General features: G+C 35.3%; 1 protein-coding gene across 1 annotated transcript in view; it reads left to right on the plus strand.

The window, feature by feature from the left end:
• ELP4 (elongator acetyltransferase complex subunit 4) overlaps window positions 1-15,656 on the plus strand; it is a 245,409-nt gene that overhangs the window by 4,584 nt on the left and 225,169 nt on the right. Inside the window, exons 2-3 of the mRNA XM_074230422.1 lie at window positions 6,314-6,349; window positions 13,598-13,719. Of these exons, the coding sequence (XP_074086523.1) occupies window positions 6,314-6,349; window positions 13,598-13,719 (158 nt within the window). The remainder of the gene's footprint in view (window positions 1-6,313; window positions 6,350-13,597; window positions 13,720-15,656) is intronic.

Here is a 15,656-nt window from a genome sequence, read left to right on the forward strand (position 1 = left end):
AGTAGCCAAGTTTAAATGTAAGTGCACCATTGCATTTAACAAAATTATAGAATATACTTGGGACTTTGCAATAGCATTTTTAGTTCTATGAGCTATAGCTTTATCAAAGTTTTGAACCTTTGTAGATTGTTGAAAATTAACAATCAAGTAAGTACCTGGTTTTTTTTCTTATTTTTTTATTTTTATTTATTTATTTTTTTAGTACCTGGGTTTTTTTAGATGATTAAAATTGTTTTTTTAAAAACAACTGTTTACATAAAACTAACCCATGGATTTTTTTTTCTCATCTCAAACTTAAAATTTTCTAATTGTCTCACCAGTTATCCTGAATGCTTCATTTCTGTCAGATAAAAATGGATAAAGAATTAATGAAAAGGTTCAAAAACAAATATGAGGAATTGTCTTATTTCTTCAGCTTTTTGGTTATTTCTCTGTAAAAAATACCAGGTATATGAAAACAAAATCATTTTCTTCCTTTCTTAGCAGGGAAGTAAATGATTAATTTTAAGGTAGGCCATGCTTCTCTTGATTCAGTTCCTTTAGTCTTGTAACATCTAATAGAATTATTGTTAAGAAAATAGTAGCCCCTGAGACCTATAAATCTTATGTTGCATTTTCAGAATTTAGTAAAAATGTTAGGTAAGTCCAAGACATTTAATCTAAATTTGCTAGTAATAAATCATAATAACTTTATTTTTTCTCCTTTTCTACCAACAAGACTTGAAAAATTTAAGGCAAATATTTTTACATGTTAAGGGAAATGGTTAATTGGAAAAATTGAATATCATATGGTTGATCTGTACATAATCTCGGTTTCTGTTAAACTGATTATATACAATAAAAGCTGAATACACCAAGGCTAGTCTCAAGTAAAGGAACCCAGCCTGTTTATTCTGAGAAAGAGAAGGGGGTGGGGAAGGGAGGGAGAGGGTGATAGTTGTCTTCAAAATAATGGAAACATGGAAGAGGGATTAGAGTCATTTTTCTTCTCAGAGAGCAAAATTAGAAACAGTGGTTGAAAGCTGAGAATATATTAAGGCTTGATGTAGGGAAAAAATATCCTATCGGAACCAATCAAAAGTGGAATGAACTACCTTGGTAGGTAGGGGATACCCTTCAGTAGATAGTAAGTGAATACCAGGTGAGTGCTTGATGATCACCTGAAGGTGATTAATGTAGTTTGAGGTTACAGGAGATAGACTGAGGGCCACCAAATCATAACTTAGATCACATTGCCTCTCAGGGTTGTCATCAATGATTCAGTACCTTAAAATCAGGCTGACCGGGTCCAGTCCAAATTTGAATTTTGATCTCAAGGACACCTTCTGCAAGACAGTCCTCTCCCTTTCTTGTGATGGATCCTGCCATGCTTCCCAAAGCAGCAATTTCAGATCTCTTCTAAAGCCTTCTAAAACCACCTCTCAGTAGAAAATTTAAGTAATTCTGTGCTGAAAAAGCTTAGACCATTAGGACTGAGAACTTTTTCTGCACTTCCACACTTTCATTTCCACACTTCACCTCAGCAACATCCTCTCCTCCTTTGCTTGAGTCTTTTATTGGTTTTGGTTTGGGGTCTTTTTTTTTGCAAGACAGTGTAGGGTTAAGTGACTTTGCCCAAGATCTCACAACTAGGCAATTATCAAGTGTCTTGAGATTGGATTTGAACTCAGGTCCTCCTGACTTCAGGGCTGGTTCTCTATCCACTGCACCACCTAACTGCCCCTTGCTTGACTCTTGAAGAAGGAGCATTGTCTTCTCCTTAATAGCACTGTTTTACCTCTGTCTGATCCTCTTCTATGCCTATTCAATTATCCTCTCTCCCTAATTTTTATTCTCTCCATAATTATCATTTCCAAATTTGCTTCTGTCACATCTTTAAGAAACCTTTCATTGAAATTTCTATCCCCTCAAGTTATTTTTTTATACCCTTTTGCTGCCAAACTCTTAAATTCAAAATCTGCCCCTTATTTTCATTTCATTATCTTTTTGTGTAATTCCCTGCAGTATGACCTAAATCCTCAGTGGGTATTGAGCTCATCTAGCGACCTTTTCTCACATCTTATTTCTCACTTCCCTGAAGCATGAAGCACTGATGACTAAACACTTTCTGGGTAACATTCCTCTCACCCCCTTTCTGCACACAACCCAATTGGGTTTTCAAGACAGCCTTCCAGTTCTCTACTTTCTTGTCAGACCAATCCTCAATTTCTTTTGCAGATTCTCTATTCATATCCATCCTCTTCTGCATGGGACCTATCCAGGGCTCTATCTTGGGTCCTCTCTTCTCTTTTCTCCCAATGCATTCATAAGCTTCCATGAATTCATTTATCATTTCCATGTGGATGACTTCCAAATCTATATATACAGGCTTTACCTGTGCCTGGAGTTCTGGTTCTCATTTCCTTCATCCTGTTTAACATTTCCACCGGGATGTGCCAAGGCACTCTTAAAATTTAATAAGTTTAAAAATGTTCTCATTCACACCTTAAGTTGTCCATCTTCCCTGTCCAGCTCTTCCACCCCACCCCCTGCCAACTTATACACTTCCTGGCATCATTCTTCCTGTCATTCTGGTTTGTAACCTAGGAATTAACTCATTCACAGACTCACTCCGTGTATCTTATCTTATTTTTTTAGGGTTTTTGGGGGTTTTTTTTGCAAGGCAGTGGGGTTAAGTGGCTTGCCCAAGGCCACACAGCTAGGTAATTAAGTGTCTGAGGTCGGATTTGAACTCAGGTACTCCTGACTCCAGGGCTGGTACTGTATCCACTGTGCCACCTAGTCGACCTCTACCCCCCCACCTGGGTCTTTTTGATTCTACCTCCCCAATATATCTCATACATCTTTTTGTTTTGTTAACCATGACTACCTTAATCTAGGGTCTCATCATATCATATGGACTGTCATAATCTCTTAATTGATTTGTTCCCCTCTAATTCAGATTCCACATGGCTGCCAAATTGATACTCCTAAAATACAGAGCTCCACTTTTTAAAGTCCTTATAGCCCATCTTTTCAGGATGATGACATAAGCATTCTTTTTCATGTACTTTACTCTTCAGCCAAACTGGCCTAATTGCTTTAAAAACATTGTCTTCAGTCTCTGTAAATTTATACAAGTTCTCCCCAATGTCCAGAATGTTCTTCCTCCTCACTTCTGATTCTTGGAGCTGTAGATCCTCCAAGCTCAACAAAGTAGTCTCCTACAAGAGGCTTTTCCTTATTCCTTGTCAGTACCCCTTCCCCTGTTCATTGTGACATAGATATGTATTTTATATATACATACTTGTATAGACACATACACATGGTATTGATATATAGTATTAGCACATAACATGTAATACACACACACACATATACATATATATATATATACTTTATCTTTTATTTGCTGTTTGCATATTGCATATTGTGTTCCCCAAAACGATGTCAGGTACTTGAGGAACAAGAATGGTTTCATTTTTGCCTTTCTATCCCTAGAGACTAGCACCTTGCCTGGCAAATTGTAGACTTTTAATAAACGTATTTTGATTAAGTGACAGAATTTTGTAGTTGGGAGGATTCCCAGGATCCATCTAATCCAACTCACACCAGAAAACAAATCTGCACTTCAACATTTCAACATCCAGCAGCTACCTGAAAATCTCCATCTAATTAGAGCAGATCCTCTATTGCTCCAAGTGGTCCATTCCATTTTTGAAGTGCTCCCATTGTCAGCATTTCTTGTCTATGTCCAAACATCATTTGTCTCTTTACAGCTACGCTCCCCCCCCACTCCTTTTGTTTCTTCCCTCCAGAACCAAATAGAGCAAGTCTGAGAAAAGTTGAAACATTCCAGACTTTCTAATTGTAAAGTTATAAGAATTTAATTTGGTATTCCTTTGTTAGAATGATTACAGAAATGGTTGTTTTACTGATTTGGTTGTACAATTGTCTTCTCTATTTGGCTCTCTGTTGGAAAGGACACACCTGGTAAAACTAATATTACTTAAAATAATTGTTTGAATTATAATTCCAGTTACCAATTAAAGAACTCTTCTATTTGTCAAATCATGTAATCATAAAATAGGAACATAGTGATTTGTTTTTTCTCATGATCTGACTGCTAACATTCAAGTTCTTTTAGTTCTCCATTAAATACTTGGAACTTTAAGATTCATGTAGTTGGAGGTAGGAGTATAAAACCTTGAAGAGTTGATTACTCAACCACATGCCAAGTTTTCTCTGGAAAGTAATTTAGGAGAACAATGCTAAGCTATTCTTTTCTGTGAAACTTTGTACTATTAAGTAACTATTAAAATATAAAATATTTGTCTTAAAGGAAACTCTTCGTTTAGAATTCACATGTTGATAAAAGTATCCCCTTTTTGGATCCCTCATCCTTAGTGTTTACTGTTAGTATATCCTTTAGTGTTTTGGTTCAGTTGTTTCAGATATAGATGACTCTTTTATGACCCCATTGAGGGTTTTCTTGGCAAAGATATGCGAGTGGTTTGCCATTTTTTCTTCAGTTCATTTTACCAAAAAGGAAACTGAGGCAAACAGGTTCAAGTGACTTGTCCAGGGTCACAATTAAGAACTGTTTAAGGTGAATTCAGGAAGATTAGTTCCTGAATCTTGTTTATGACACTCCTTTACTTTAAACAATGGTCAAAAGAATTTTTGTCACTTGAGTCTAGGCATGGTTTAAATGCTATTACAAAGGAATTTGACAGCTTAATAATTAAACCTTACAGTAAGCATAAAAACACATACAAAGGGCAGCTATGTGACACAGTAGATAGAGCACCAGCCCTGGAGTCAGAACATAGGCCTAAGTTCAAATCCAGCCTCAGACACTTGATATAAACTAACTGTGTGACCCTGGGCAAGTCATTTACCCCATTGCCATGCAAAAAATCCCAAATTAATAGACAAAGTGTGCAAACTGAAAAATCAGGAATAGTAATATATCTGATGGATGATTATGTAAAATGCCTTTGAGAAAAATCCAGACTACTCAGAATAGCAGTCGTGTTTTTTTTTTCTTCTGTGTCTGGCTCCTTTCTTCAATGTTATGTCTATTCTTCTTGGCAGTCTATTGCTAATTTCTGTTTCCCCATTCATAGTTAATTTAACTTAAATGTTCTATCTTAAAGTCGGGTGTATTACTAAACCATGATTATTCTACTGGAAATGAAATGATCCTGGGAATCATAACTTAGTTTACTTTGCAAAGTTTTGACATAATATCTTATATCATAAAAATTTTAACTTCACAGAAGTGCCTTCAGGTGACTTGTATAATGATTGCAATTATTTTAACTTGGAGAGAAAAGTAATTCCTATGATACCATTCTGTCAACTGTTGTTGTCATAGCTTTTGTGTACAATGGATTATGAAACATTGGCCTAGATTTCTAAGTTATATGAAGACGTGGTTATCATAAGAATGGAGTTGGGATCCCAGCTTTGCTGTTTATTCCTTGTGTTGTTTTGAGTGAATCACTTTATTATATTAGTCATATTTATTTGTAGTTATTAGTCTTTTGACCTTTGTGGGACTTTTCCCCTCTTCTTTTTCTTTCTTCCTTTTTTTAAAGGCAGTTGGGGGTTAAATGACTTGCCCAGGCTCCTATAGCTAGTAACTGTCTAAGGCCAAATTTGAATTCAGATTCTCCTGATTCTACTGCGCCACCTAGCTTCCTCTGTCTTTTGGGTTTTAAAATAAAATTTTCTTGTTAATCTTTAATAAAATTGTTGAAATTGTATCATTGTATTTTGATTGAAATTTACATTAACTATACTTGACCTTAATATATACTAAGGGGCTGAATCTGTTTAAATTAATCTCTAAACAGAAAAAAAATAATTATTTTTAATTATTCCTTTCACTGAGACTTGTTACATGTAAGAATACATATGAAAGTATAATTTTTATCCGAATAACCTTCTAAGTGTACTGATGTCACTTGTAGTACTCTGCATATTTAAGACTTGGCTACCGAGTTAAATTACTAACCAATGCTAAATATAACATTATTGGAATGCTTAACTACAGTTATGTTGATCACAGCGTGGTCCCATTGCTGAAGAAAGGAGGCTAGTACAGGATATTATGAAAGTAATTGTAATGTGTAGTATGTAATTACATATGATATGTAATTATTTCATAATAGTACATTGAATAAAAGTATCACAAAGGTAATTAAAATGTTGTTCACAACCAGTTTTAAATTTATTGTATCACCTGCCCTTGATAAAATCTTACTTGCACATGAAAGTAATAAAGAAAAAGTAGATTAATATTTTTTTGATTTTGTTTTATTTCTAGGTGGCGGTTTAGCTGTTGGAACACTGCTTCTAATCGGTTCGTATAGAATATGTGATTGAATTATGCTTTTTTTCTCATCACTCTGTTATGTATAATTTTTTAGATATTTCCTTTTTAAAACTAAATCCTTTTGTTATTGAATTCTATAATTTTTCTTAAAGGGTTGATAAGTAAAATAAAATCAGACATAAAGAATTGCCTTAAGCGTTATACAATATTATTTGTGTATTTATACAAATTCCATTCGAAAAGGAAGCATATCTTCATCTTTTAGCCCCTACAATGCATTGAACATAGTAGTAGATGTGCAATATTTATTCAATTAAATTGAAGTATCCACTTAAAGTGATTAGAATCTTTCTTGCTATATGACTGACTTATCTCCTTTTCTGATCATGCATGTCCTTAGTGATGTCATCTGTATTATATTTTTTTGTGGGGGGAGGGTGCACAGCAGTTGAGTTTATTGACTTACCTGGGGTAATATAGCTATTAAATGACAAGTGTCTGGGATTGGATTTGAATTCGGGTCCCTCCTGGCTCTACGGTCAGTGTTCTTTTCATTGCACCACCTAGCTGCCCCCTTCTCTAATAATTCCTGCACATAGGAATCGATATGTATTTTTCCATTGTGTTTTGATGTACCTACAACTTTAATTCTTTTGAGATCCTTTTTGGACCATGTTTTATAATTACACAGCATCACTAGGAGAATATTGTTTTAAAACAAGTATTTTGGTAGCAAAGCAAAGTTTGGAATTATTGGAAGAACTGCATGGTTTCCTGAATGAAAGCCAGCCTACTATATACTTATTCAGTTTAGGGCCTTCCTCCTTTTCCTCCCACAGCTCCTGTCCAACACAGTCGTTGGGATCCCCAACTCAGAGTAATAGGCTGGACTATGTGTATTTGCCAGCCTGGTGGCTTTTGATTTACAGATTACTTGCCATTCTCAGATGAATGACTGGATCTTTGTGGCCTTCTTGTAGTGTTTTGAATTCAGTGTATGCTTCAATATGAAAAATGTTGCCTTTAGCTTTTTCACAAACTAGCTTTTACAGGACTTCCTGTTGCTATTTTTTTTGGCAAGGATATGGGTTTAAGTGACTTGCCCAAGGTCACACAGCTAGGTAATATTAAGTGTCTGAGGTCAAATTTGAACTCGGGTCCTTCTGATTCCAGGGCCGGTGCTTTATCCATGCACTACCTAGCTGTCCCTCTAGTTGCAGTTCTTACAAATTCACACAGGTCTTTTATATTTGTCCTTGTCTAGTGTTAAGCTAATCCCCATAAGAGGACTTCTATAGTGTTCATTTTCATTATCTGTCGAAGCTAAGCTCTAAATGTTGTATCATCATATGGACAATAGGAATGCTTCATCCACTTTGTTTTTTCAAGGCAATAATTAGACCACACTGTTTTGAGTGATTATGACTCTCATCAGAAGGCTCTGCAGTATTTGAGGACTTGATATATTATTAACGGAACATCTAAAATATAGTACATCAATAGGGAAACATGCTTCTGTTTGACTACTATACCGGATTTCTTTCTTAGCAATGGTAGACACCACGGGGGGGGGCATTTCCCTTTTTTTATTCCTCTCAATAGTAATGATCACAGGATTGTCAAATTTATTCCTATTGTTTGTTTCTTCAAAGAATCTTACATAGTTTTAAGGTGTGCTGGGAGATGAGCATTTAAGGTTATAATTTGTGCTACTAAATAACATTCTTGATTTTTCATCATACAGTAAAATAGGATCTTGTTAGTCAATCAATAAGCATTAATTAAGTACCTACTATGTGTCAGCCACTACACTAAGTGTTGCTGATACAAAAAAGTTAAAAGATTGGCTCTGTCCTCGAGGAGCTCTTTATCTTTTGGGACAGACAATATTCAAATAACCTATAATCAAACTAGGTTTATACAAGATAACTAGTATAATAAGCAATGGAAAGAAAATGGGATGGGGAAGAAAGGGAAATTAGGAAAGATTTCCATTAGAAGGTTGGATTTTAGCTTAAATTTGGAGGAAATGAGTAAACAGATGAGACAGAATTTTAGATATGCTGGACAACCAGTGAAAATACCCAGAAAGTTCTAAGAAAACTGTAAAGGTTGGAGAGGTTAAGTCCTTAAGGACTTTGAAAACCAAAACAGCATTTTCATTTCATCCTAGAGGTGAGTAAGAGCCATTGGAGTTTGATTTTTGATTACAGGGCTGACATGGTCATTCCTTAATCATTTAGACATCTGCTTAGAGCATGTTGAGTGGGAAGATCCTTAAAGCAGGCAGACCAACCAGAAGCCTAGTGCAGTAGTCCAGGCCAGAGGAAACAAGGGTCTGCACCAGCGTGTTAGCAGTATCAGAGAACAGGAGAGACATTTGAGAGATGATGCAAAGATAAAATCAGTAGGCCTTGAGGGGAAAAAGAGATCTTGAGGAACCAAGAATGATACCTAGGCTTCAAATTTGGGGGATCTGGAAGTATTGTAGTCCCATCAATAATAATAGAGGAGTTTGGAAGAGGAGAGAGGTGGAGGGGAAAGAATGAGGTCAGTTTTGCATATATACAAGATAACTAATATAATAAACAATGGAAAGAAAATGTGATGGATATGTTGAGTTTTAGATGTCAGTGGCACATTCACTTTGAGATATTGAATAGACAGTTGGAGATACAAGACTGAAGTTCAAGAGTTTGACTGGATCAGTAGGTTTGTTTGAGAGTAGTAGGGATGTTTATCTTATTCTATAAATCATGAATGATTTGACATGACATGGTCTGTTATATATTACTTGTGAAAAGTTGCCTGTTTCCTTCTAACACCATTATTGATGTCTCAACTTGTATATAATTTATTCTTTTAAAACTCAGATATATTTATATTAGATATATTAGCTATATACTGGAAAATTCTATTAATAATTGATTTTTTTCTTTATCACTCACTTATTTGATAAAAATAAGATCTTCTGTTTTTTTTTCCCTATGCTTTTGATACCTCTTCTGTAGATACCTAGTAAATTGCTCCACCTACCTCCTTATAATCCAGCATGAACCTAAATACACTTGGTCTTCATCATCTGCTTTTCTCATGTTTGTTCTCTCTGGTTCCATTTCCACCTTTTCTTCTTAAAGACTCATAGAATCATAGATTTAAAACTAGAAGGGATCTTAGAAACCATTAAGTCCAATTACTCTCAGGCTGGGAGAGGTGAGGTAACTCAAACAGGATTTGGATTCAGACCTTCCTGAGTCCAGGTTCATATTCTGCCCCACCTAGCTGTTTTCAACACCTGTGACACCTGCTTTTTCCTGGTCATTTTCTGGCCAACTCCTCACCAGGAATTATCTTTTTTAGCTTCTAAGTTGACCCAAGATCAGTTGTATTCCTGGTGGTCTGATCTGACCAGAAACGTTCTGTGCAAACATTAGAGCCCAAGCACCCTTATGTTACAATCTAAGTATGGTGACTCTGTGAACCCTGATAGTGACAAGATTTTGTTATTATAATCTTTAAAAATCTTTCGATCTTAAAATAATATTATATTTCTTCCATTTTCATCCTTTTATGACCTTGGGAAGCCTTTTTTTCTGTTGGTTTTAATATTTATATGATCAGTTATGTTAACAGTTTTTTCTTTCTTTTTTTCTTAAAGATGTTATTTATTTTGAGTTTTACAATTCTTCTCCTAATCTTGCTGCCCTCCCCCCACCCCACACAGAATGCAATTTGTCAGTCTTTACATCGTTTCCATAGTATGCATTGATCCAAATTGAGTGTGATGAGAGAGAAATATTATCCTTAAGGAAGAAATATAAAGTATAAGAGATAGAAACATCAGACAATAAGATATCGGGTTGTTTTTTTTTTCTAAATTTAAGGTAATAGTCCTTGGTCCAACTTCACAGTTGTTTCTCTGGATACAGATAGTATTCTCCATTGCAGAGAGCTCCAAATTGTCCCTGATTGTTGCACTGATGGAATGAGTGAGTCCATCGAGGTTGATCATTGCCCCCATGTTGCTGTTAGGGTGCACAGTGCTTTTCTGGTTCTGCTCATCTCACTCAGCATCAGTTCATGCAAATCCCTCCAGGCTTCCCTGAATTCCCATCCCTCCTGGTTTCTAATAGAACAATAGTGTTCCATGACATACATGTACCACAGTTTGCTAAGCCATCCCCAATTGAAGGACATTTACTTAATTTCTAATTCTTGCCATCACAAACAGGGCTGCTATGAATATTTTTGTAGAAGTGATGTTTTTACCCTTTTTCATCATCTCTTCAGGGTATAGACCCAGTAGTGATATTGCTGGATCAAAGGGTGTGCACATTTTTGTTGCCCTTTGGGCATAGTTCCAAATTTCTCTACAGAAAGGTCAGATGAGTTCACAACTCCACCAACAATATTATAATGTCCCAGATTTCCCATAACCCTTCCAACAATGATCATTATCCTTCCTGCTCATATTGGCCAGTCTGAGAGGTGTGAGGTGGTACCTCAGAGATGTTTTAATTTGCATTTCTCTAATAAGTAATGATTTAGAGCAATTTCCCATATGACTAAGGATTGCTTTGATCTCCTCATCTGTAAATTGTCTTTGTATATCCTTTGACCATTTGTCAGTAGAGGAATGGGGAAGCATTTTCTTTATTTGGGGTTTTTACCACATTTTCTTTGAATTTTGTTTTCTTTCTATTCCTTTTCATCATTTTATGAGACTTTCCTGCTGATAAATATTTTTACTATCCTTTTTTTCCTAAATTATATTTTTCAAATGCATTTCTATTTTGTACTGAAGTTTCTCTGATCTCTCTGCTTGTCACAATGGTTGGCTTATTGCAATATAAGATAGTTTTTAGACTCCTTTGGTCTCATTCTGGTAATTGTAATTGGTGTGATTGTCCTTTCCTTTTTCCAATTCCCCATTTTGAGCATAAGTAACTCATTTAAATAGTTACGCAACTGTATACTAATTTTTATTTTTTGATCTAATATGTCACTAATCTTATTGTTTAGATAGCAGATCCAGAAATTATGTTGGTAGAGTTCTATAAGTTTCTTAGTGACCAGAAATGTTGTTTTTCTCCTTGTATATCAGGACATAACATAGTTCCTGGCTCTTTGCAGATATTTAGCAAGTGACATCTAACAGATGTCATTTCTGTCTTTTAAAATGTCATGTTCCATTTTTGGGATGGTATTCAGTGCTTACTATGTCTTACGCCTTTTGATTATTTTTGTCAAAGGAAGAAATCTCAGAGAGTGAGATTTCTATATAATCCACAAATTGTTATACTCTCATATTCCTTAATCATGAACCTTTTTTCAAAAAAAAAAAAATCTTGTATATCTTTCCCACCTATTCCTGCCTCTGCATTACAGGTACTGAGTACCTCAGGATACACTCATTTAATTTGAGTTGAGTTCTTTGTTGAGTTTCTCTTCTTCTGCATCTTTGCAACGGTTACTGACACATAAGCTGCATTTACTTTCATGGCACTGTTTCTCAAATATTTACCATGAGTGCTGCAATATGAGATTACCAAATGTCCCATAAAATGATGTTTCTTATTGCCTTCAAATGCATGAAAAAAATCAACTCCTCCATCTTCCTCATTAGCCTCTTTAACAAGAATCTCTGAACAACAATTCTTCTGGTTTGGGAGCAGTTTCTGTCTCTTTTTTCTTGGCTATCAACAAGGTCAAGACTGTTAGCAATTCACCTCCTGTAAAAGCAGCATTCCTAAGAGGTTGCATGGTAGATCACCTCAACTTGGTAGAGCTAGGCTTGGATTTGGAAATATTAGTGTTAATTGTGTGACCCTGGGCAAGAGAGATTTTTTTTGACTGACAGTTCCTAGTATCAGTGAAATCATAAGTCTGTCCCAAAAGGAAAAAAAAAAGAGTATGTCTATTTTGCTGTCATTGGGCAAGCATTTCATAATTTAAAATGCCAATGTCTAAGTCAGTGTTTACAAAAGCTATGATTCTTCATGTCAACTGACCCAAGTATATGTGTGTGTGTGTTTTATATGTATAAAAGTGGTGGGAGGAGGGAGATTAGATTCGAGATGGGGGGAGAAGAAGGGTTTGTGTAGTCATGAGTGTCCAGCCTTTTAGTTTTCTGGGTTGCTTTGCCCAACAAACCTTTGTCAAGAGTTGCATGTAGAGTTTAACATTGATGAATAACTACAAAGTGCTATCAATGAGCATAACATTGAAATGTAATAATGCTGCATGAATGAACTCTGAAGGCTGCATGTGGCCCACAGGATGTGGATTAAACACATCTTATCTGTGAAGACCCAGGGAATTAATGAAATTGTTTTAATCTGTGAGTAGGGAAATCCTAGGGTATTTTTTTTTCCTATTTCAGAATATATCAGAATCAAATACTCTTGGGGAATCAATCAAACAATCAAACATGATTTATCATCATGATACATTCCACTGTGTTTTATTTTGCCAAACCAGCCTCTCCTTAGTAGGTTAAGGAAAGGATTCCCTTTGACATTTGTGGGCAAAGGGATTTGATATTTGACCATTTGACCATTAAGATCCCAGGAGGAAAGAAAGGTGTGATAAATAAAAAAGAGAGAGACAAAAATCATAAAACCAATCAAGCTGTCTATCAAATTCAGTCACCCTGGCTAGGTCTTAAGATGGTGTCATGGAAAGAACACTTGACTTGGAATTCAAGGATTTTTGCTCAGGTCCCAGAAATGCCACAGCACCCCCCCCCATGTGAGCTTGGGAAAGTCTCTTTTTCCTCAGTTATAAAATGAGAGGGTTGGATATACCCTTTTAGTGCTAAACCATTGATTCCAAGACCTCAATGGAATTAAGGTAGGCCTAGAGATGCCAGAATGTGAGAAGCTCTGCATAATATTTAACATTAGGCTATGTTCATTCATTGTAACATTGTGAGGCTAGAGAACTCAGCCTCATATTTTAGACCTAAGAAATAGTATATATTTGTATGTAGCTGCATCTGTTCAGTATATGCTGGGCTCTATATTAAAGGCTTCTTTCCCCTCTCCTTTCCCTCAAGGGACTCACTGTTTAATTTTTAAATTGATATGCCCAGTGCCAGCCACACAGTGGGTACTTAATAAATGCAAATAGAAAGGAATTATTGTTTCTTGAGTTATTTTGTAGGCCAAAGGAGAAAGACAGTTATTTCAAAGATTTTGAATGAGTACAACATCTACTTCATAATACATGCATATAAAATGCCACATATTCTAATATAATTTGTTTATTTTACAGAGGAGGACAAATATAATATTTATTCCAATTTGCTCTTCAAGTATTTCTTGGCTGAGGGAGTAGTCTGTGGGCACACTTTGTTGGTTGCCTCTGCTAAAGAAGACCCTGATGACATTTTACAGGTATGGGAAATACTTCTTTGATGAATGAAATTAAATATGTATGCATGTGTTTCTTTGAGCATATTAATTTTTTTAGTTCTTAGATTTTATTTATTTTGAGTTTTACAATTTTCCCCCTAATCTTACTTCCCTCCCCCCACCTCCCACAGAAGGCAGTGTTAGTCTTTACATTGTTTCCATGGTATACGTTGATCCAAGTTGAATGTGATGAGAGAGAAATCATATCCTTAAGGAAGAAACATAAAGTATAAGAGATAGCAAAATTACCTAATAAGATCATGTTTTTTTTTTCTAATTTGAAGGTAAGTAATAGTCTTTGGTTTTTATTCATACTCCACAATTCTTTCTCTGGATACAGATGATATTCTCCATTGCAGATAGTCCAAAATTGTCCCTGATTGTGCACTGATGAGATGAGCAAATCCATCAAGGTTGATCATCACTCCCATGTTGCTGTTAGGGTGTACAATGTTTCGAGCATATTAATTTTTAAAATTTACCTTTACAATTCAGTCTAACTTTAGAACTCCTGGGAGTAGAAAAGCTTGGAAAGTGGGGGGGGGGGGGTTGTCAAGAGTACACAGGGACAGCTAGGTAGTGCATGGGACAGCTAGGTAGCACAGTGGATAGAGCACTGGCCCTGGAATCAGGAGTACCTGAGTTCAAATCAGGCCTCAGACACTTAATAATTACCTAGCTGGGTGACAGTGGGCAAGCCAACTTAATCCGACTGCCTTGCAAAGACCTAAAAAAAAAATAAAGGTTACACTGAGAGTTAATGACCAAGTCTTGATTCTGAAACCAGTGTCCTCTGAATACTACTTAACTTCCACCATATTGATTATCAAAAAATATCTATGTTTAATATACTTGGTATCTTTTAACAAATAAAAAAGTCATATTGGGTACCTAATAGGCACAACAAAACATTTTATTGGCTTAACTTTTCCAGCATTTTCTTTTTTGTGTTATTCTATTATTCCTATCTCAGTTTCACTTACTTTTTTTGTCATGTTTTTAATTTTCTGAAGACTGTTCTAATGGAACAAATCTCACGAAATTTTACTCAGATTTTCATTGCCTTTCAAGAGCAGTCCTTACAATTTGAAGTATTCAGAAATTTACTAACTTAGACAACAATATTCATATTGGTAGATGATTTATTTTATGAGGACTCCTTTTACTTGGTCTAACAACATAGATGTCTTTTGAGTAAGAATATATTCTACTGTCATTATGTCCATTATATTTTGTCTTAAGAACTTAGAAAGAATGTTTTCCTGATGACATGATATAATTGCTGCCATGAAAATCTAATAGTACTGAATAGTAGGTTCTCTTTATATACATATAAGATATCCTGGAGCATTTGGAAGTTTTTATTTGCTTTGTTTACATCATAAAGTTTGAAAGATGCTCATTTAATTTAAAAATTTTGCTTAAATGACAATTTTATATTTATGAGAAACATACTCAGTGTCTCTAAGTTTTCTAATGATTAGAAAAGTAGACTTGACCTTTTGTGGACACAAACTAAGGTATTTGGACATTGCCCCCCCCAAAAAATCCCTTTTGACTTTTTTTTTTTTAATTTGTGATTCTACTGGTCAGCAACTTCTTGGGAGGAAACTCCCTCTCTGACCCTTATGCATAGCTTCAGCTTTTCCTCAGCATGTAGACATACTGTTTTCTGGAGCTCTGAGAGGTTAAGCATTTGGGCCCAAGACACACAGCCAGCATGTCTCAAAGGCAGAGATAGGGCTTTAATCCACTAAAGCAAATTGCTACCTTTGACTTAGTATATAATTATTTTCCTTTATTTACATCTACTTAAATTTAAAATTAATTTAAATTACTAAATTAATATTTAAAGTTTCTACATGTGCTACTAATAATGTACCTACTATTTAAAATACTTTTGCTTAGTTATATCTGTA

Source organism: Macrotis lagotis, chromosome 3, assembly GCF_037893015.1.
Source record: "Macrotis lagotis isolate mMagLag1 chromosome 3, bilby.v1.9.chrom.fasta, whole genome shotgun sequence".
NCBI classification, from domain to species: Eukaryota; Metazoa; Chordata; class Mammalia; order Peramelemorphia; family Peramelidae; genus Macrotis; species Macrotis lagotis.